Below are 21164 nucleotides of genomic sequence, written 5' to 3' on the forward strand. Positions count from 1 at the left end.
AAATAATATCGCATCGTATTATTAAAAATTAAGGAATAGGGATGTCTGCTTGGTGTTGGCTTCATGTTCTTACTTTAAATATTATATTTAGTTTTACTACAATAATCATGGGAATAAAAATATGATTATACTCTCAGATTAAATAAAGTTTCAGTATTTTAGTTTTTTAATTGTGCTTTACAAATGCTTTGAAGATTTTAATAAAAATAAAAGGAAATCCACTTTAAATATATTTATTGGTAAAAAAATTAAATGTACTATTTCAACTGAAGTGTTTCGATGTAAATGTAAAAGCAATAAAAATGATTAACTTTCAACACGTTTAATTATTTTACCTTTCCATTTAATTGTCGGTGCAAATAATCACCTACAGAGGATCGCAAACTAAAAATACCTATAAGGCAACCTAGCTAAGGCGGCATATTACTTACAGGTTAACGTAGACAATATTGTTGGTGAAAAAGTTACACATAGGTCCCCAGCCCTACCCATGTATAACTTTTTGAGTAGGTCGATTAATTCATAAGAATTAAAATGTCGATGTTCAAAAACATTCTTGCCCAATAGGCGTAATGCCAAAAAACAAAACAAACTTTTTGTTGTAAATGTCAATCAAAGAGTATATAAAATAAGAGACGGGACTCTTGACTAATTAGATACACAATCGGAGAATAAAAATTGTCATTTTCAATGCTAGCAATATTATGAACAAGTCTACGTTGCTACCAACCTAAAAAAATCAATCTGTCAGTTTCCTTTTTAACGTTTGAAAGTATTATTCGAGGGAAAACAATTTAGGAAAAATAAAAACATTTCGTTAATTGCAACTTTAATTTAATCTTCTGACTAAAGCGAACATATTTTAAGAACGCAACATAATGCTCACTGCTTTCGTAATAATACCATTATTGTTGAGTTCACCAACAAAATACCCCAACTTTGATAAATGCTTATTTGTTCCAGTTTGTTTATTTGAAAGCTCATATTTTCTGATAGAACTGGAGTAGCAGTGCCACTCTCGTCGGGAGAAATAGAATAGCACTGGAAAGAGAGATTAGCTCCTTCTTCTTCTTCTTCTTCCCCCTCCCTCGGACCCTTAGACCCCCGGACCCTTAGACCCTCGGACCCTTAGACCCTCGGACCCTTAGACCCTTAGACCCTCGGACCCTTAGACCCTTAGACCCTTCGACCCCCGAACCCCCGAACCCCCCGAACCCCTGACCCTCCTGACCCCCTGACCCACCGAACCCTATGTCAGGGACTTGGGTGCGGGAATATCTTTATTTCTTTATTTTAAGTGTTTAAAAATCAATTACATAGTCTTAAAATTATATCACATTCTTTTCTTACATCTAGGTTAAAAAACATTAAAACATTTTAAAATGTAAAATTAAAAGGTTAAAAAGTGAAATCTGTATACAAGTTAAAAACATTTTAAAATAAATCCAATAAAATTATAAAAACTATAGGAACAGAGGGGTTCAGTGGGTATGCCTCCGCTATGGAGGAGCATCCCACATAAAGCATTCCCCTATGAAAAAAAAAAATTATGTGGGTTCCCGATTGCAGAAGGGTTCATGGTCCACTTTTCAATCTTCAAATGACAATAATAATAACGTAGGTAACGCGCGATGGTTCAATGTCCGTTCCAGTCTTAAACGTTTTTTGAACTAAGTAATAAAAAATAAACAGAGATTGTATACAATTTTCTTACGAGTAATTTAAATTTTAACACAGGTACTTTACCCCAAAATGATGCCTCCTAAGCTCATTATTTTCCTCGTTAAGGAATCTATAGGTTAAACATCTATGGAGAATAGTAATAACAAAAGAGTTAATATGCGGAATCTTTAGGTTCATGATAATTTTATGAATTTATTTGAGAAGTAAAACTTAAATATTGTATTTTATTTTTACATTACATAATATTTAACATGACTTGTACTTGCAAATGCAATGTTTTGATAGGAAAATTTTGGATTAGGAGACTATTTGGAGCGTCGGCAGTGCAGTTGGCGCTTGACCGGATCATATTTTACATATCCAGGTACGATCTCCGCTATATAATAATGCGTTCTTCGAATTTCTTGATAATATCCATCCGACATTTTTACTGTAATTACAAATTGCATACAACTGCATAGATATTCAAATATATGTGTGAAGTCAACCAACCCTCACTGGCTCTGCGTTGTTGAATAAGACCTAGTCGCATTCCTGAGGATAGGCTCCGAGCTCCTCAGTGGAGTATAGTGTGTCCGTATAGTGAGCTTGATGATGACGATTTGTTTTGCTTCAATGCATATTGTCTTGTTAGCAATTTTCTAAATATTTTACCAACAGATAGGAGCTAATCTCTTTCCAGTGCTTTTCTATTTCTCCCGACGAGAGTGGCACCACTACTCCAGTTCTATCAGAAAATATGAGCTATCAAATAAACAAACTGGAATTTTATTTTTCCAAAATGTTGTCTGTCTGTTTCTTGTTTATGGCTCTCCCTCATCGGATTGGGCCAATGTCAAGTGTTTATGGTTCTGTTTAAACTTGTTAGAGACTGGCAACAATACTCTGCTTGTAGAGAAGTCTTGTGAATAAACAAGTGAACCAAAGAATAAAACTTTTGAATTACCTGAAACTGTTGATTTACCTAAAAGGACAGACACAAACATTTAAATATTGTTAGTAGGTTATAAGACGTACAACTTAGAGTCTAATATTATTAGTGTTAATATAGTCAAATAAAATATTAATAAACGAAGTATTTACAAAAGTTAAGAGAGTCTTAAAGTTAGTGGGACGAGGGATGGAATTGGAAAGTATATCCAATAATGATAATGTCTTTTTAGGACAAGTAAAAAAAATGTGATCCACCGTTCCTTCCTCTAGACCGCATTCACATAGGGAGCTGTCTTTCACACGAATTTTAGCCAGAAAAACAGGAGTGCATGCGTGGCCTAAACGTAGTCGACAGATCGTTGTTTTCATGATGAATACAAATAAATTGTAAATTTTAAATTACATACTTAAATTAACTAGATTAAATTGTTGTTTATTTATAATCCAAACTTTAAATGTAAAGAAATCATAAATTTTTAAATCACAATTTATTCATATGCACTATGTTTTTTTTTTAAAACAGCCCAAAAATTATAGAGAAAGTTATGAGTGAGATAGATACATAATTTTCAAGATGAACGATCTCCGTTTGCGTTCAATTTGTAGCACAGATTATAAAAGTTTCGATTGCCTGATGTCAATGTCAAATATCGCATTCTTGAAATGTCAAATTGGAATGTCAAAATCAAAATCCGTTTCGGGAGGATGTGAATTGCTCTCGGAAAGAAACTGTTTAATTTACTCAAAATGTTTGATAAAGTTTTCCAACGCGCGTTAAAGTTTCGCCTGAAGAAGACATATCCAACGAATATATATGATCTAACGCGCGGGGCGGCCATCGCTGTCCGGCGTCCGTATAGTGATGAAGTTCGACGCGCTCAAGCTCAAAGTGTAGCGGCGCCGGGTCCAACGATATTCGACAAAATAATTTCAAAAGAAATCAAAGCTGATATAATTTATGAGGATGATCTCTGCCTCGCATTCAACGACATCAGCCCCCAAGCTCCGGTTCATTTCTTAGTCATCCCGAAGCGGCGAATTGCGCGACTCCAAGATGCTGTTGATAATGATAAAGAGGTTGGTATTCCCTTGCTATATCAGTATTATAAAAGTATCATATAAATCAGCAATATTTCGTTAACTATTTGGATCCTATTGTATGTAATGAGTGTCTTCAGAAACCACAATTTATACTTTTTTTACTTATAATATTTATTCTGGACTGATTAGGACTGGACGAAGTTTATTAAAAAAACATTTTTTGAATTTGGCTGTTTATAAAAATGGACCACACATTAAAAAAAATTCTGATTATAGGAATTTATGTAAGAAATCTGTTTTTAACATTGTTAAATACTGTCATACAAAACAATGGATAAGGGATTGAATAATTGATTTGCCATACTGATCACAAATTTAGTCAGTAATTGCTCTACTCATGTAGAATAAAACAAAATTATAACTATTACTTTAAATCATGAGTGATGCATACATACAGTTACTTTTACTAATGTTGCAGTTGTCTTACTAATATTATAAATGCCAATGTTTAGATAATAAAATTTTATTTTACATTTCACAAACCTGATTCATTATAACTTTGGCCCCTTATCTAGGTTTCCCTTTATTATAGGAGCCAATTAGATGGGAGGATAGATGTTAGAAGGTATCTCCAGAACTACTGCATGAATCTTGCTGCAATATGGCATAGATGTAGAACATAGAGTGAAAGAACACATAGGCTACTAAGTTTTTTAATTCCGCACAGAGTCTTGAGCCACAGCCAGTAATTATATATATCATATAACTTAATTATTCACAATTAAAAAAAATGCAAGTAGGTATATAACATGTAATAAGCATTGTTTTAATTATTCCTTATCAGAAAAGAATGTACAAACAATTCTGTTATCAGTTGCAAGCTTAATTTTATCCTTGTGTAATCTTATGATAAGTTTGGTGTGACAAAGTGCAGGCATCTGGGACAATGAGCCTCGCAAATTAATAAATTTATCAAATATGTTAATACATATTTTTCATCTATTCCATTCATGTATGGCCTGGCCTATATGACAAGTTATTTCACTCTTATGTAGAAGCAAAAAAAAAATATTAGATTTATGGATAGCTAATGACATTGTTTTTCCAATGAAGAATTCATATACTTCCAAAAAATAGGGGGAAGAGGTCACCAGTGAGGAACAAAACTTTGAAATGTTTTTGTTCCTTATAATTTAAATAAAGCTTTTATCTTTGTAAAAGAAACAGAGAGATGTCATCTTATATCATCAATTTAAACACTGAACAGTTCCAAAACAAGTCCATAGGTTAACTGATATAAAAACGACTAAACACTCACATATATTAATTTAAATTAAACATCCGCGCGAAACTAGTCAGTGCCGCCACAGGATGAATATATGTGAGTGTTTAGCCGTTTTTATATCAGTTTAGTATAATGTCTCATGAAAGTTTGAATAATTAAAGTCCATAGGTATTTCAGCCAGTGAAATGTGTAAATAAAATTTCTCATTTCCATTGAATTCCATCCTGCTTTCATTGAAATTGAATACACCTTTTTACTTATAAATTTATGACACCAAAAACAATTTAAAATGTCAAATTGTTGCAGTGAATTTTCATCACAATTCTATTAATGGTCTAAATATGTATAATACCAAAGTTTCTTATGCATGCAAGTATTTAAAAATCAATAAAGATTATGATGAAATTTAATTTAAAAAGATCAATATAATGTTAAAAATGTCATAGTTAATATTATCTCAAATACTTGACAATATTTAAGATTTGTAAGCGGCGTGTGATAACGTGCAATTATGTCGGCGTGACTCACAAGTCAGGAATGCTGACCAAACTGATAGCCGGCACCAGCAAGTACAGTCGCGACGAAAATTCATAGTTTGAATTTTACATAATTTGCTTACGACAATAGACAATGTGTTATGAAATTTATTATAATATTATTTAATAATTTGATAAATAAGCTATTGAGTTAATAAATAAATATGAATATTTTATATAAGTTAAACAAAAATTGTAAAAAATAATTTTTGCTATGTTAATAATTTTCCATTTGACTGTACTTGACACTGATTTATCGCTATTTTACATCTTTTTGACTACGAAATAAGGTTTATTTTATATAAAAAACGACTATTGTATCCTTGTTATTCTGATGAATGTTTAGTTAAATAACATCGCGTGATGTGACGTGGTTTGTTTCTGCGTATTAAATAGTTTGCAGTGCATACGTCATAGATGTTTCATTCTGTTGATAAAGTATTTTTACAAGATTGTAAATTCGTATTAACATAAAATGTTTAAGTATCTATGGTAAACAAATCCTGCTTTTGTAATGACGAAGGAAGAACAATGTTAACGTTATTTCGATCTTGAAAGGCGAAAGATTAATAAATTGAGATTTTGGCGTCCCTAATGAATATGCCTTGGGATACTTGTCTTACTATAAAGACTGTTTGGATGTTTTTTTTTTGGAAATATCTTGAGAACCGCTGTATGGATCTCGCTGGAATTTGGCATAGATGTAGAACATAGTCTGGTAGAACACATAGGGTACTAATTAAGTTTTTAATAAAGCTTGTAACTATATATAAACGGAATCGTTTCTATCTCCAGATCCTGGGACACTTGATGTTAGTTGCGCGATCTTTGGGTGCAGCGAGGGCGCCGGCTGGCTGGCGTCTTGTGGTGAACAACGGACGCCACGGCGCCCAGTCAGTCTACCATCTCCATCTGCATGTCCTGGGTGGACGCCAGATGGGATGGCCACCGGGCTAACTGACCGTAACAGGTGATAGAAGAAATGAGAGGGCGATATTTGTTTTAAAAATGTCTCAACAGTGCCTTAGTCCTTTTTCTAATATTAAAGGGAATGATCGAAATTTTTTAGATAGAAACATAGCTTTGTTAAATGTAGCTAGGTGTCTGAAAGCACAAATGTGTTTTTAATATTTATCGTTAACAATAAATCTAGTGGCTTAAAGATAGAAATCCAAAATGAAGGTAAATTTGGCTCAGGATTAAAAAAATTAATGCCTTCTCGTTTCTTTTTCTATCATTTTTTTTTGTTTATTTATATTAAGTTCATTTATTGGCAAATTTATATGTTTTTTGTAGTACATAGAATTTCTTCCGTTTTTGTATTTACTTGCTCTTTTTATTACTCTTATTTTAGTAATAACTTTAAGATGTTAAAAAATATATCTTTTGACATTTGTACATCTATCTTGTCTATGTTGAAATAGACTTGTCATAGATTAAACAATGTTGCGCTCAAAAAATGTCAAAGAATGTACTAAAGAAGAAAAAAAGTGTCATAAATTTTGCCATTAAATAGTTGTAGTGGTTAGATGTTAGTGCAATAATTTGGCCAAATTAATTCTAGATTAGTATATAATGTTATTTTCTCAAATTACTATTTGGAATGCCACAGTTTGAAGATAGTAATTACTGTTGTGCCTGAATAAATATTAAATTTTTCCTCATTTAAATCTCACTGCAAAATTCCATGCCTTATATAAAATGTTCATTCTGAATATAACCTCATAAATAATAATAAAAACAAATAGAATACGAATCTCAGATTTCTGTATATCTCATACATTTAAATTGAATAAAATAGTCAAAAATCTAGTCAGTGTATTTGTTTCATAGAAAATTGTCAATAAAACTTGTATCCATTTTTTTTTAATTTTATTTAACTTTGTAATGATTGGTAAAGTATAAAAATTTTGGTCAAAAACTTTACTTCCGTGTGTTGCCATAAATAATAATATCTGAGATAAAAATCCGCTCATTTTTTGCCATAACCCAGTATTTCGCTTCTCAAACTGTGGTATTAAAAATTGTCTATGAATTTTATCTTATTTTGTATTCAATTTTAACTTTTAAGGGGTACACACGGTAAAAAGAAAAACATTTATACCACAGTTGCTACAATAGTTATTAAAAAACAGATTATTTTTAAGATTAAATCACAAAAACGTTAATTTAGTATCCGTTTTTTATCTGTAGTGTTAATTTATGATTAGAAAATGGTAACACCCAAATATTAAACTACTAAAATAATTAAAAATAGTTTTTCTTTTTACTGTGATATTAGATTTATAATAGTTTGTAGTTTTGGGTGCGGGAGGTCTTGCAGCCATCCTCTTGTTTTGTAAGAAACTAAGAAAAATGGATGCGGGTCCGTCAATAAATTGTTAAGAATTTAATATATTAATTAAATTCTGTAACCAAAGGAATAAAATATTTTATTACTTGCAGTTGTGGCTTTTATTTACCTGTGCACACAAAAATTTATTAAAAATGTTAACTTCTTTAGACACTATTTTTGCCCCTTGCCCTTTCCAACGCAACTTTTAAACTAAATATATGTTAATTTTAGGAATTTGTACATTCTAATTTAAATGTGTAAATAAATCTATACATATAAAGATATAAATATTTATTCTTCAGTATCCTGTAACAAAATTAAATCAAAACTTTACTCATATCGTAATTTAATTGTAAATACATATTACTTTTATACATTATTAGTTAGAATCTTTTCGCGCCAATGACGTGCTTTCGTTACAAAGTCAAGTGTCAGAATGAATAGTGAGGGGACACAAACGTCGACACACAACACAAATGTTCGTAAGGCTAGTGTTAGATCAATACACTGGCACATTTTCGTATTTTTTCCCAACATTACACAAGTATTTAATCACAACAAATGTAATTCAAAAACCCTAAATAACCAAAGAGATAAGGAAAAGCAAAATATTAATTTTAACACAACAAATTTCGAAATGGGTTTATTTTATAAACGCATATTAAAGGTACAATACCGGCGGTGATAAGGGGCAGGTGGGGAGCGCGGCGCAAGTAACAGGTGCGGGGGCGCAGGGAGGTAAAGCAGCTGCCAACAAGGGGGCTGCTGCAGCTAGCGTCGAAGATAGCACTGCAGGTAGTGCCGCTTCTAGCAGCGGAGGTAGGGCCGTGGCTAGCGATGCAGAGATAGTTGATGCTAGCAGCGGAGTGATTGCGGCTAGTGCAGCGGTAGGCGGGGCTGGGGCAGCTGGGAGCACGATTGGCGCGGCTGGAGCAGCTGGAATAACGACCGGAGCAGGTGCCGGCGCTGGCAAGCAGTACGCTGTCGGTAGGCACTGGGAGTGCGCTTGCTGGAATAATAAAAGTAATGGCTGATCTTTATTCTCTCTTCAATTTTACACTCGGTCATTAAATTGTTTATAGTCTCTTAGTAAAGCTTTAGTATTAGACTCAGTACTGCCATAAAATTGGACAACCCTGTAAAGAAAAAATGTCACACCATTGGTTTCTGAGACCAAAGGTTCTCTGTCATTAGCTTTGATAAAACCATTAGCAATATATTGTCGTCGGGGATTTTAGTCTCAGAAACCCATGATTAACGGTTTTTAGTATTAAAAATGTATCTTACCTGCAGCAGCGCTAATATGGAACAGATGACGCCTAGGAGTAACATGGTTGTCGGAGGCGAAACTGTACACTACGCAGACATATATTCCAACCCATATCACATGTCCGTGACACGATTGCGTTATTCACATAGAAACTTGCATACATCTACACTAACATGTCTGTTACGCGAATAGGTTTCAAATTAAGTAATTTGACATGCATTTAATAATAGTAATTTATTGTGAAAATGCATTATAAGCATGTTCAATATTTTACGTCATTTGAAATAAGTTTTTTTTACTATTGCATTATTTAAAAAGTGACAAATATTACAAACTTCAACGTAATGCAATTATTATTATTTTCACTATTTAGTATTTTTTTATCTAACTAAAACCATGGTAAAGTAAATTGCCTTTACAATATCGATACTCGAAAACTTCGTATTATAATTTTGTGGACGCATATAAAGGGAACTGACCTAAAAAGAAACTTACATCTAATTATAAAACAAAAAATAAACGGCATCCGTACAATATTTATTAAATAATATTTAATAGATAAATTATAATTTGAGATGCACTGAACTCTATAAATGGATAGGTTGACAGCTTTGTTCCAATTTAAACGCGCCTGTTGAAGTTCTTGACAATTATATCTTGATTAGTTCCAATCCTCACCACCGCTATCAACCGCAACTATCAGCGCCAAAATGGCGACAACTAGGCACAAAATACCATAGTTCATAGCCTATCCATTTATAAAGGTCAATGTTTGAGATGTAGTGCTCGCTAACTATAGAACACACTTTCTCGTTAATTAATATACAAATTATTAACCTACCATTTACAATTCCATTTTCAGATAGACTTCAAACATAATCTGTTAAAAAAAAAGATAAAAATACAGATATAATAAAAAAACAATATCTGAAACTTTATTAAATACATTTATTGTAATTGCTTCATTTAAGGGCGTTTCTTTTATTTTTTTTTCAAACTATTTTCGTAAAATCTATAAAAAAATTATAACACTTTCGAATTTAATTTATAATTATGGTGGTTTTCCGAACGACAATTCTAATGATATAAAAATTGTATTTAAATGTTTTTAAACGGAAAAAACATGACAAATTTATTCAAGTGTTTCGACAATGGAAACCTACCCTTAGTGCAAACACAAACTAAATATTTTTTACGGAAATAATTACTAAAATCATGAATAAAATTTATTACTACGAATTGCATTTATTATAAAGATTATTTTTCAAATTAAAATTTATAATATATTTCTACCAAGGCTATATATATGAGGTTTCCAATGAAATGGCACGGAGCTTATATATACTAAATATATTAAATTTAATATTTTTTAAACTATACTTAGACGAGCTAAAGAGATGAGATTAAAATGCTGCAACAAAAAAAAAACAGAAAATTAAATTATAGCGCTTATAACTCTAAAAGGCAACAAATTTTAGCGAAAAAAAAGTATGACTAAAATAGGGACATGAGAAATTTCAGTACACAAAGATGTGAATTCTTAGCTCCGTTGCCATGGTAACCCAAATTCTACTAAATTTAATCATAATTATATATAACTGTATATTGATTAGTTATGTTGGTGCAATAACCCAACAGGAGGGTGGGGGCGTGGTTTGTAGCAAGTGAAGGGGCGTGGTCTGGAGGTGTGGTCCTACGCGAGGTAGGCGTACGTGTCGAGAGTGCCCGGCGCTCGCTCTAGATACTGCTTGTCTATGAGAGACTCTATGCACTTCTTGATCATGGCGACAGATGGCGCGAACGAGCCCCGAGCTTGCGCCACCACTTCCTGGATTAATTCCGTGTGCCGCAACACCTGAGAGAAACATTTATTTTATTCGTTGTTTAAAATTTAGTATTCAAAACTAAGATGTAACCTAAGACTTAAGATAAACTAAGCTTAAATAAAACTTTTTAAATAAAATTCATCTTTGACAAAACAGATATTACTATATAAAAATTATTTGCTGTTCGTTAGTCTCGCTAAAACTGGGGAACGGCTGAACGGATTTATCTTATTTTGGTCTTGAAATGTTCGTGGAGGTCTAGGGAAGGACTAAAAGGTGAAAAAAAAATAGAAAATTTGCCAGGAACTAATTAGTTTTTTTTCATTCCACGCGGACGGAGTTGCGGGCGACAGTTAGTATAACTATATAATGATTTTGGTATCAGAAAACCACGGTAAATCATCGGTTTAGTTTATAGTTTTCTAGTAGTTCCAGAGTTTATAGGGAAATTTGTAAGTTTTGGTATATGTGCAGTGTATGGTGCTGTGACATGACTGACCTTCCTCTGTTTCATGATGCGCACGAGCGCGGCCTGCAGGTACATCTTGCGGTCGTCCTCGCAGTGCGCCGGCTCCCCGCCACCACCAGACCCGCTCCCACCACTGCCTCCTACATACATACATACTATCTAAATGACATCTTTAACATATTAAAATTATTTCTCAAACTAAGAAAACACCTTGGGACGTGAATCAAGGATATTAAACGTGTAATTTTTTTTATATTAGCAGATTTTTGTTAAATAACTAATTTTTTTTTACCATTCCAATTAAGCTCTATGCTTGTGCTAGGCTAGTTTACAATATTCGAATGGTGGGATTCGGAAGCCATTAGGCTACACCGGAAAAAGTACCTGATGCTGACTTACATATTGTGATCAAAGGTGAACAAAATGTGGGCGGAGTTTAAATGGTGTCAACCTACCGGAGTGTGTGGGCGCGGCGCCGCATGTCAGCCGCAGCTTCGTACGCTTGCTGGTGAAGGTAAGGTTAAGTAAGAGCTCCGCATCAGCGTCGTCCTCCTGCGCCGCTCCCGCACCGTCTGACTCCGCCCCCGGGGCAGAGGCGGGGCTTGTGAGGGAGGGGACGTTGCCACGCGCAGCTATCAAGCCAGCATCCAGCAGGGGACGCACGTGACGCGTCCACGCTTCACCGGTCAGTTGTAACGTGTCCTTCGCTTCGCGCACGCTCACATTGTCCACGTTCTCGAACATAAGCAGCAGCGCACACTACAAACACATTTATTGTAAATTTAGTAAAAAAAATATACGCAGTAACCCTTATGTCTGGTTTACATAATGTAAGTACAGTAGGTCAGTAGCGCCTAATATCATCGCTAGCTTACAACTGGCGTTATGTAAATACTAACTGGTGCCAATGAGCCAAAACAGTCCATGCCAATGCCACTGTCCAATTGTACTGGCATAATGTAAACCAGGCATATGTTGTCTTACACAATTTTGACTAAAGAATGAAAAGGTGATCCAGTAATAGAAGATTACTACTTAAATAGCCTTAATCATCTAGTAGTGCCATGTGATAGCTGACAACAATAAATAATTGCAGTGATTTGTCTATCGTAAGTTTACCTGTGGTGTGGTAGCGCTGATGTGGTAGACGCGCTGTGTATAGCGCGTGCGCAGCTCGCCAGTACAGAGATGGTGTAGCCATGCCAGCCGGCGACCGCTGAAAGAGCCGCGATAGAACGCCTCGAACAGGCGCGCCGGTCGCTCCAGCTGTGCGGGCGGGGCCAGCGGCGCCATCGCCCCGCCCAGCGGCCACGCCCCCGCTTGTAGCACCTACATCACATATACTACGTAATACTTAAAATCTTGTTTCTTACTAATATTATAAAATCGAAGGTTTGGATGAATGGATGTTTCTTTAAAGGCATTTCCGGCTCAACGGATTTTGATGAAATTTGGCACACACATAGTCTGGAAGAACACATAACTACTTAGGGTTTTTTTAATCGCACGTGTACAGAGTCGTGGGTAACAGATATATGGTATAATACTGCAGGCCTTAGTTCCTTAAAGTACTCCCTTAGTGTAGATATGTAAATAAATTTACTATAAGCGACTGTAATTATGAAAAATTTGAGTTCATCAATAACCATAGTTTAAAAAACCAACCTGTATAAAGAATCCTGTGTTCAACGATAGATTATTATCTCTGAGATGCTGTTGAAACTTTGCATTGAGATCCGCGGAGACAGCGACATCTGTGAACATTCTGTGCAACTTGTTGGTAAACTCGTATCCGCAGGCAGCTTTGAGGCGATTTATCATCGCTTCCTCTTGTTCCATGGAGGCTGATAGTTGATGTATCAGACGTCTGGCGAGTGCTCTAGAGTAGTGCTTCTGGAAGACATCTTTATCGTCGACGTATTTGAATACGATGATGGCGGCTGCTAACTTATCATCAGCGTCTGCGTCCGCACCACGACGTCGGAGCAGCGCGTCGCAGTATCGTGCGAGAAGCTCTGGTGCTTTTGCTGATGTCTCTCCCGGCTCCCGTGCGTTAACTACCGCACTGCACGCCTGCGAATTAACACTTAGTAGCTAGATTAAGTATACTAAACAATTTTTTAATCATAACGCAAAAGATTCACTATTGAAGCTTGGTAAAATATATCGTTGTCTCCTTGTTTTTTTAAAGAGAATGAAAGAGATGTCAATTGAACTCACTTTATCAAGTGCGCCAACGAACGCCTGCGCGCCTCCGAACACCTCATTGAACAGTTTGCTGTACTTCTTGTGTAGCGATAACATTGCGTTCACGAAGTGCGTGTGCGCCTGTCAAAATACAACATGCAAAAACTAATCATAAAAAAAAACAAATCGGCATAAACTCGGGTCTGCCATCCACTGTCACATACTTCATCCTTGCTGTGCTCGCTGGCAAGCAGCAGCAGGCCATCGCGTGCGGTCTGTGCGTGCGCTGCATCCACCAGCGGTCGCAGCGCCCCCTGTCCACTCATCGGCTTCAGCAACGTGTACATGCGCTTCAGATCCTCACGACGCTGACCAAACATACGAACAAACGATTAATTATCACATAGTAAAAATTAAAAGTAAAAGAGCCTTCACATCACGAAATGTGTTAACTTCTAATTTTAATAATAGATGAATGGATGTTTGTTAGAAGGTATCTCCAGAACGGCTGCATGGATTAATGAAATTTGGCATATATGTAGAACATAATCTGGAAGAACACATAGGCTACTATTTTTTAATTCCACGTCAACGAAATCACGGTCGACAGCTATTGGCCAATAAATGGAGATTCTACCCTTATATGAATAATTAAATTAGGGTAAAATCCCCATTTCTTGGTCTACCACCAAGGCTGTCGAATTGCCTGGCGTTATCAATTTATACCTGCAGGGCTTCAGGTGTATCGGCGCAGGCTTCGCGCAGCAGACGCTCGGTGTGCGCGTGCAGTGCGGGCAGGTGCGCGGCCACTGCAGCGCGCTCGTAGCACGCGCGTACCGCCTCGCGCGACGACGAATGCAGGTAGCGACACGCCAGCATTATTTCACGCTCCAAACCTGTATGTAAAACAAAAAGTTTATAAATAATTTATTGACCACGTAAATCAAGAGATTTGGTTTACTAGTAGTTCCTGAGGAGGAATCCACACAACTCGATCCAAAATTTTATCTACTACTATAGTAAACTGATATATAAACACGGCTAAACACTTCAACAACAACACCACCGACGCTTTGGTATCAACATCGTCGACGACGCCGGCGCAACCCGCGCCCCCCGCCCCCTCAAGACGCGCCCTAAGAGCGCAGGCGCGCAGTGAGCGACGGGCCGCGTCCGCGATATAATACCAGTACCACTCATCCTGATGAAGGGAAGAAACTAGTCGGTGCAGCCACCGGACAGATATACGTGAGTATTTAGCCGTGTTTATATATCAGTTTAGTATAATGTCTCACGAAAGTTTGAATAATTTACTACTATAGTATTTTGACTTATTTATTAAGGTCATAATGTAGTAAGCATTTGATGACGCACCTTCAAGTGTATGCTTCATATAATGGGATATGTCTCCGTCCTGCAGCAGGCTGGCGGCACGGCAAGCGTGGTGCGTGGCAGCAGCCGTCAAGTAGGGCTCCAGGACTAGTTGCTGGTACAGCTGCAGCGGTGCGCGTACACGGTGAGCCTAGAGGAATGTTTCAAGTGTCAATAAATGGGGATTTTACCCTAATTTGATTCTTCCATAGTATATTATTAACTCTTATTACAACAACTGGAATTCTGACCAAATCCACTTTACAGTAACTAAATAAAATTGGACCAATTTAAAAAAAAACGCATAAATCACTAAAGTTTGAAGGTATGACTGCTTTCAGGCAACATTTTACTAGACGAATTTAACAAGGTATAATATAGTAAATATTATATATCAAATCATACTTGTGCATGCACCGCGCTGTGTATAGCAGCATGCAGCACATCAGCCATGGAGGGTTCAAGCTGACAGTCGCGTGCAGCACTCAGTGCGGCCACAATGCGCGCTGTCAATCCCGCAGACAGCGACTGCACCAGGATGCGCTCCCATGTCACCAGCCCCAACTCACCCACCTATATTATATACATTAATAATTATTTTTGCTGGTATTTTTTTTTTTAATTAAACTTTATTGGCAATTCATCTAAGGGTCCATAACTGTGTTGATTACCCCATTAACCGATCGATTACTTGATCAATTATATAGGGTGTATAAAAAATATTTATTCATCATATAAACGGTTTTTTCCATCACTCCTGCAATCCTGAATATGTTTTTTGAGATAGATTTAAAACTAGTGTTTACCTCTAATTGTCTGGAGTCGTGCTCTGGACAGCTAACAGTGGCTGCTGAGCCATATATTATTTCCGCATCAGAAACCTGGAATACAGCAAAATATGTTTGATTTATTAGACCAAATTGTATATCTTACTAATATTATAAATGCGAATGTTTAGATGGATGAATGTACGTAATGATAGCTGAACAGATTTGCTAAAATTTGGTATAGATTTGCAATATATAGTCTGTAAGAACACATAGGCCGCATGTTAAGTTTTTTTTTAAATTCTGCACGGACAGAGTCTAGGAGCTAGTTAGTAAATAAACTTAAAATAACTCACCTTCTGTTTCTTAACATGCTGCAGATTGAGATAAGAGTATAGACTGTTGAGATAAGCTACACCCTGACTGTACTCCCTCCAAGCCGCAACATACCTGCAGACATTTTTATAAAGACGAAATAAATATCACATAACAAACTTTACAATTTATAAATCATACAACACCCTTCAAACAAAAAAAGAATGATGAATATATCAGACTACTAGGGGCGGAGTAATCAACAAACAAAAAAAAAACATACAGATCAATTGAGAACCTCCTCCTTTTTGAAGTTGTTAAAGAAATAACATGATTCTACTCACCTCGTAAGCAGACCATCATTGTAATCACTGCTTTCAAGTGATGCATTTCCTTGAACTCTTTTCAATAGTTCTCCGACATGCTCTTCCAAGAAATTTCTAGAAAAGAATAATGTACAATTAAATAAATAGCAAAACAGAACTAAATAAGGTTAACAAACAAAATACAATATACTAATAATTTTTATTGCTTATAAAGGTTTCTCGCATATGGAGATTGTCTGTTGAGACCAGGCAATGACTCTCGCTTATAAATGTTTCACCCTTATCCCAATTTGACTGTAGAAACAATGTACCTAGTCTCATCATATAGACGGTCAGCGAGAGGCTCCGGATGTGCCACACATAGTGCATATACATCAGAGAAGCGCATGTTCCACACAGCACGCTCTACTGCCCGTAACGCCACAACTCCTGCCACCTAAAAGTATATAAAGGCTTTTTATAAACATTCATGTTTTTAACAGTGTTATATGTATTTGTATGAACTAAGAGGTAGATGATGGCTGCCGTCATGAAGACAATTGTGCTGACATGGCCCGAGACTTAACACAGAGTACAAGATAGAGCGAGCTAGCGGCGCACTGTGGACACCCTCAGCCTTAAGTCAAGTAAATCAAGTCATGAGAGGGAGATGACTTATGAACTATTAAACTTTTGGCTGCCATTTTACTTGTTTGTTCTTTTATATAAAAAGTAATTGATTTACTTATTGGTAAAACCTAAAACACAAGGATAGCAGCAATATTATGCAGTGTGGAAACTTATAGTAATAGGAAAGGTCCTATCAAGGGCTTAGCATGTTAAATTGTCATCTTCTGCAAGTAATTATGAAATACATACTGTCTCCTTAAGGCTTGCCCAAGTCTCCTGGAAGTCCACATTTCTCGGTTTTAGGGACATCATTGAAAGATCATGTGCCTGCAAAAAAAGGAAATAATGATTAAAATCAATATCTATATAACTAGATATTTGTAGGTATAGTGTATTATTTTAAAAGGTGTAGGTAATAATTTAAATTATGTATTGCAATTTGTCATTTGTTTACAGAGAAACTTTTGAATATTACAAAGACATTCCAACTTTATGTCGTAAACAATAACAAAATAGGTCATTCATTATATATGCATTTGTGTTGTAAACATTAAGAAATTTTCCACAGACATGCATTGCTTGGATAAAAAAAATTGGAATATTCATTGTTAATTAGGAACACACTGTACCAAACCCTTCTAGATCTTAATGTCAAGAGGAGTATATGTTTTGGTTCAAGTCGCCGCCTCATGAAGTGATAAAGGATTATATGTAAAGAACATTGTATGTCTTGAATATCATACGAGGTCGTGCTGCAAAATCCAGCAACGCAATATACTTGGCATCGTGACAACAGCGGGATAAAGCAACTATAAGATCGTTCACAAAATTACTCAGCAGTATCGACGTACAACCAAAATAATTTAAGTTAATAAATATAACCCAATGCTAAACTCACTTTTAAATCACCCTATCGCACTATCTTTGCTTTGGAAACTTTATCGCCTTTTAAGCACTTAGTAAATTAGAGGCAGTTACAAAAATAATAGAAAATATTTCGCAGAATCCGCAAGCAAAAACCAACCAATTCTACAATTTTGACATTTGTTTTTTTATAGGCGAATAGTCAAAATTATTTTTTAGGTTAAGATCCAAGGCTTTTCGCCACGGCATACATATTAAATGGAAGACTGCGAATAAAATTGTTAAAGGTGATAAAGGTAAATGTTATACACGAAAAAAAGGATTACTAAGTATCTAATGGAACTGTGCCTCTTTAAATCGTTTGAATATGAGAGACCCTTTGCCCTTTGAAAATCACTAAAGCAACGTTCTTAAAAGTTATTTATATATTTAGTTAGTTACATAATCTAGTGCTTCATGTTTTGTAGGAATGGATAAGTGTGAAAATACTAGGTTCCATGGATTTTATTTAACCAAGACCTACCATGACGAGTTTAAAAATAAATTACACATTACAATAATTCACATTTTATTTACATTATTCAATAATAATTATTTTTATAAGAATTATTCACAATAATTTTTTCACTAACTTAAAATTAAGATATAAATGTGTCAATTATGTTTTTCGGATTCTTGTGTCATAATTTCAAGTTCCTTGCGTAACATGGCAGCTTCTTCTCTCATCTCTTGCAAGCTTCTCGCCGGCTTTCTTGGCTGTGTTGGTGATACCCTGTCGAAAAAAGTATTGACATTTAAAAATGAAAAAAAAAACTGGATGAAGACAATTTAAGCCTATTTTATACCATAACAAGTTAACAAGAAAAAAACAATGTAAAATTCCTTACTTGTCATGTTTAGCCAGTTCTAAATAAATAAGGTCGTTGTCTATGAAGTCGCCTTTCTTCCTTGGTAATATGTGACAATGAACATGCTGTAAAAAAACAATTGTTAGACAGATAAAATATTTGCATTTCAAAGTTAACCTTTTGAATGCCACCTGAACAACTAAGGCCAAATATTTTATAACAATAATGTTTACATTACCTTTATTGTCTGACCGGCCTCAGGCCCATCCTGAATGGTAACTGTACTTGAATTAACGTTATGTACTTTCTCCATTAACTGTAACATAAATAAAATTGATATAAAAACAACATAACACTTTTGTAACCTATTGGAAACGAAACTGACAGGGTTTTGTCTATGGAATTTAAAAATAAATAAATCCAACTAACCCTTTGTACTAATCTGACAGTTTTAAAGAAATCTGAAGCCTCTTCATCATTGAGATCTCTGTTTCTTTCTGCTAATCTTATAGGGGCGATTAGAACATGTCCTGGTATAACACATCTACAAAAACAAATCAAGAAAATGTTTAATATAGAACATATTGAATTTATAATTTAATTAATCATCATTTAAACACTCTCCATGCCACTTCAAGTTTTTTAAACTGTTCTCTTGAGTGGCATTGAAAGTGTTAATTTTTTTTTATTACCTTAAATTTACAAATGCATACGTTAAGTTAGTTTTATAGAAGACACATGATTCGGGTACTTTAGCTTGCCCGAAGACATACATTGGTTCACTATTTTCTACATCTTGTGTTTGATTGCTCGTCGTTGATACTACAGTAGTAAGGGAATGCTCTGCTAGGAGTTTGTTGCGTAAACTAAGCGTGTATAATGAATACACATCTGTTCTGAGAAAATAAAAAAGGTATTCATCATACGTATTCATCATCATCAGCTCACTGTACGTCCCCACCGAGGGGCTCGGAGCCTGCCCTAAGTTAGGGGTGACTAGGCCATAGTCAACCACGCTGGCCAAGTGCGGGTTGGTAAAAACACATTGGTACATGGCGGGATTCGAACCCAGGACCGTGCAGATCACAAGTCAAGTGCTGAAACCACTGAGCCACCCATGCTCTAAAACTTATTATAACCTAACTTTTTGCAATAAAATTTAAAAGTACACTTATAGAAGTCTGAATAATTAGATTCAGATACTTTGACTCTACTGACTTACACATTTTTTAACATATTAAATTGAACATACAGCGTGGTGGCTCTGAAAGGGTTAAGTTAATTACCTCCTATGTTGGAATACAGGCATATTACGTCTAACATCAGCAAGTTTTTCAGAGGATATCTCAGCAATTTTATAACATGGACCCTCTTCTTGGCAATCAGCTAGGACTTCGCCCCAAGGGTCCACGCATAGCGCATGTCCGTAAGAACGTCTCTTTGCGTTATGCTGACCTGTTTGTGCTGCTGCTATTACATAGCATTGGTTCTCTATAGCTCGGGCTCTGAAAAAAAAAAGAAATGTATTTAACACTCAAGGGTTAGACTGAGTGCTTTCGCTTTGAAGCTATTCCATATCAAACTTCAAAAATGTATAGACTGACGCACGACAATCACGTGACTTATCAAAAGTTATAGTCGGAACTGAATACATTTTTGAAGTAAGTTATTGAATTGCTTCAGAGTGTATGCACTTTTTCTAACCCTCTAGGTATATAAGCGGAACGTATATAGTTTTTATTTACCTGAGCAATGTATGCCAGTGTGCCATACCAGTAACATAAGTAAATGCAGATGGAAATGTTAAAATATCAGCCCGCATCGAGCCAAGAGTTGTACTGAGTTCGGGAAAACGCATATCATAGCAGATTTCCAAACCTATGTAAATAAGAAATTAAATATATATTAATGTGAATATATAGCTAACCGCTAGTATTTACATAAAATAAAAAAAACTGTTGTATCATCTACATACCAATTCTTCCTACAGGCGTGTCAACAGGTGTGACAACATGGCTGCCAGGGCTTGTAAAATCACTTTCCTTCAAACGGATATTCTTCTCTGGAATCTCTACATCAAATAGATGCAACTTTCTGTATGTCTGCACTATGTCACCCTTGTTGTCTATAATTATATGTGTATTAAACATTTTTGTTGGATTTTGTTCATCCTTAAAATAAAATAATGTAACTAGAAGTATCATTAAATTAATATTAAGGCCACCCCTAGGTGAATTAGTTTTTAGTCATATCTTTATATACTTTGTAATACCAGAGTTGATAAATAAAGAAATAAAAATTAACCAAATTTCAACTAAATTTTTAGAAAAGGTTAACTAGTATTAGTATTTTATTAGTATACTATTGAGCATCGGTGGCTCAGGGGTCAAGCACTCGACTTGCAATCTGCAGGTCCTGGGTTCGAATCCCGCCATGTACCAATGTGTTTTTCGATTTCCGATTTACATATGTACATTTATCCGACGTTCTTACGGTGAA

General features: G+C 35.4%; 4 protein-coding genes across 6 annotated transcripts in view; 1 reads left to right on the forward strand and 3 right to left on the reverse strand.

Annotated features, from left to right (window-relative positions):
• Positions 1-3270: 3270 nt before the first annotated feature.
• On the forward strand, positions 3271-6750 carry LOC106124039 (histidine triad nucleotide-binding protein 1). The gene is made up of 2 exons (XM_013320485.1): positions 3271-3693; positions 6274-6750. Exons 1-2 carry the CDS (start codon positions 3364-3366, stop codon positions 6433-6435), a joined length of 492 nt encoding a protein of 163 aa, XP_013175939.1. The 5' UTR covers positions 3271-3363; the 3' UTR covers positions 6436-6750.
• Positions 6751-8235: 1485 nt separating this feature from the next.
• LOC106124121 (atherin) lies at positions 8236-9370 on the reverse strand. The gene is made up of 2 exons (XM_013320587.1): positions 9101-9370; positions 8236-8822 (listed from the first exon to the last, which is right to left on the reverse strand). Exons 1-2 carry the CDS (start codon positions 9143-9145, stop codon positions 8475-8477), a joined length of 393 nt encoding a protein of 130 aa, XP_013176041.1. The 5' UTR covers positions 9146-9370; the 3' UTR covers positions 8236-8474.
• A 727-nt stretch (positions 9371-10097) lies between these two features.
• Cul2 (cullin 2) lies at positions 10098-17986 on the reverse strand. Of its 2 annotated transcripts, none has more exons than XM_013321731.1 (16): positions 17852-17986; positions 17203-17280; positions 16656-16780; positions 16363-16458; positions 16060-16153; positions 15743-15817; positions 15342-15509; positions 14940-15087; positions 14292-14461; positions 13790-13933; positions 13599-13706; positions 13044-13451; positions 12498-12707; positions 11834-12137; positions 11409-11518; positions 10098-10938 (listed from the first exon to the last, which is right to left on the reverse strand). In XM_013321731.1, exons 2-16 carry the CDS (start codon positions 17263-17265, stop codon positions 10777-10779), a joined length of 2385 nt encoding a protein of 794 aa, XP_013177185.1. In that variant the 5' UTR covers positions 17266-17280; positions 17852-17986; the 3' UTR covers positions 10098-10776. The 2 variants fall into 2 exon arrangements, with proteins under 2 accessions (XP_013177185.1, XP_013177186.1); XM_013321732.1 differs by lacking the exon at positions 17852-17986 and adding an exon at positions 17583-17707.
• Positions 17987-18448: 462 nt separating this feature from the next.
• Positions 18449-21164, reverse strand: part of NitFhit (ntrilase and fragile histidine triad fusion protein NitFhit) — a 4157-nt gene continuing 1441 nt past the window's right edge. For both annotated transcript variants that reach the window (XM_013320447.1, XM_013320446.1), the window contains exons 4-11: positions 20641-20836; positions 20411-20543; positions 19952-20170; positions 19358-19561; positions 19095-19209; positions 18904-18981; positions 18705-18790; positions 18449-18589 (exon numbers count right to left, since the gene is read on the reverse strand). In XM_013320447.1, coding sequence (XP_013175901.1) covers positions 18472-18589; positions 18705-18790; positions 18904-18981; positions 19095-19209; positions 19358-19561; positions 19952-20170; positions 20411-20543; positions 20641-20836 — 1149 coding nt within the window. In that variant the 3' untranslated portion in view covers positions 18449-18471. The remainder of the gene's footprint in view (positions 18590-18704; positions 18791-18903; positions 18982-19094; positions 19210-19357; positions 19562-19951; positions 20171-20410; positions 20544-20640; positions 20837-21164) is intronic.

This window comes from Papilio xuthus, unplaced genomic scaffold (genome assembly GCF_000836235.2).
Source record: "Papilio xuthus unplaced genomic scaffold, Pxut_1.1 DF825946.1, whole genome shotgun sequence".
Lineage (NCBI taxonomy): Eukaryota > Metazoa > Arthropoda > Insecta > Lepidoptera > Papilionidae > Papilio > Papilio xuthus.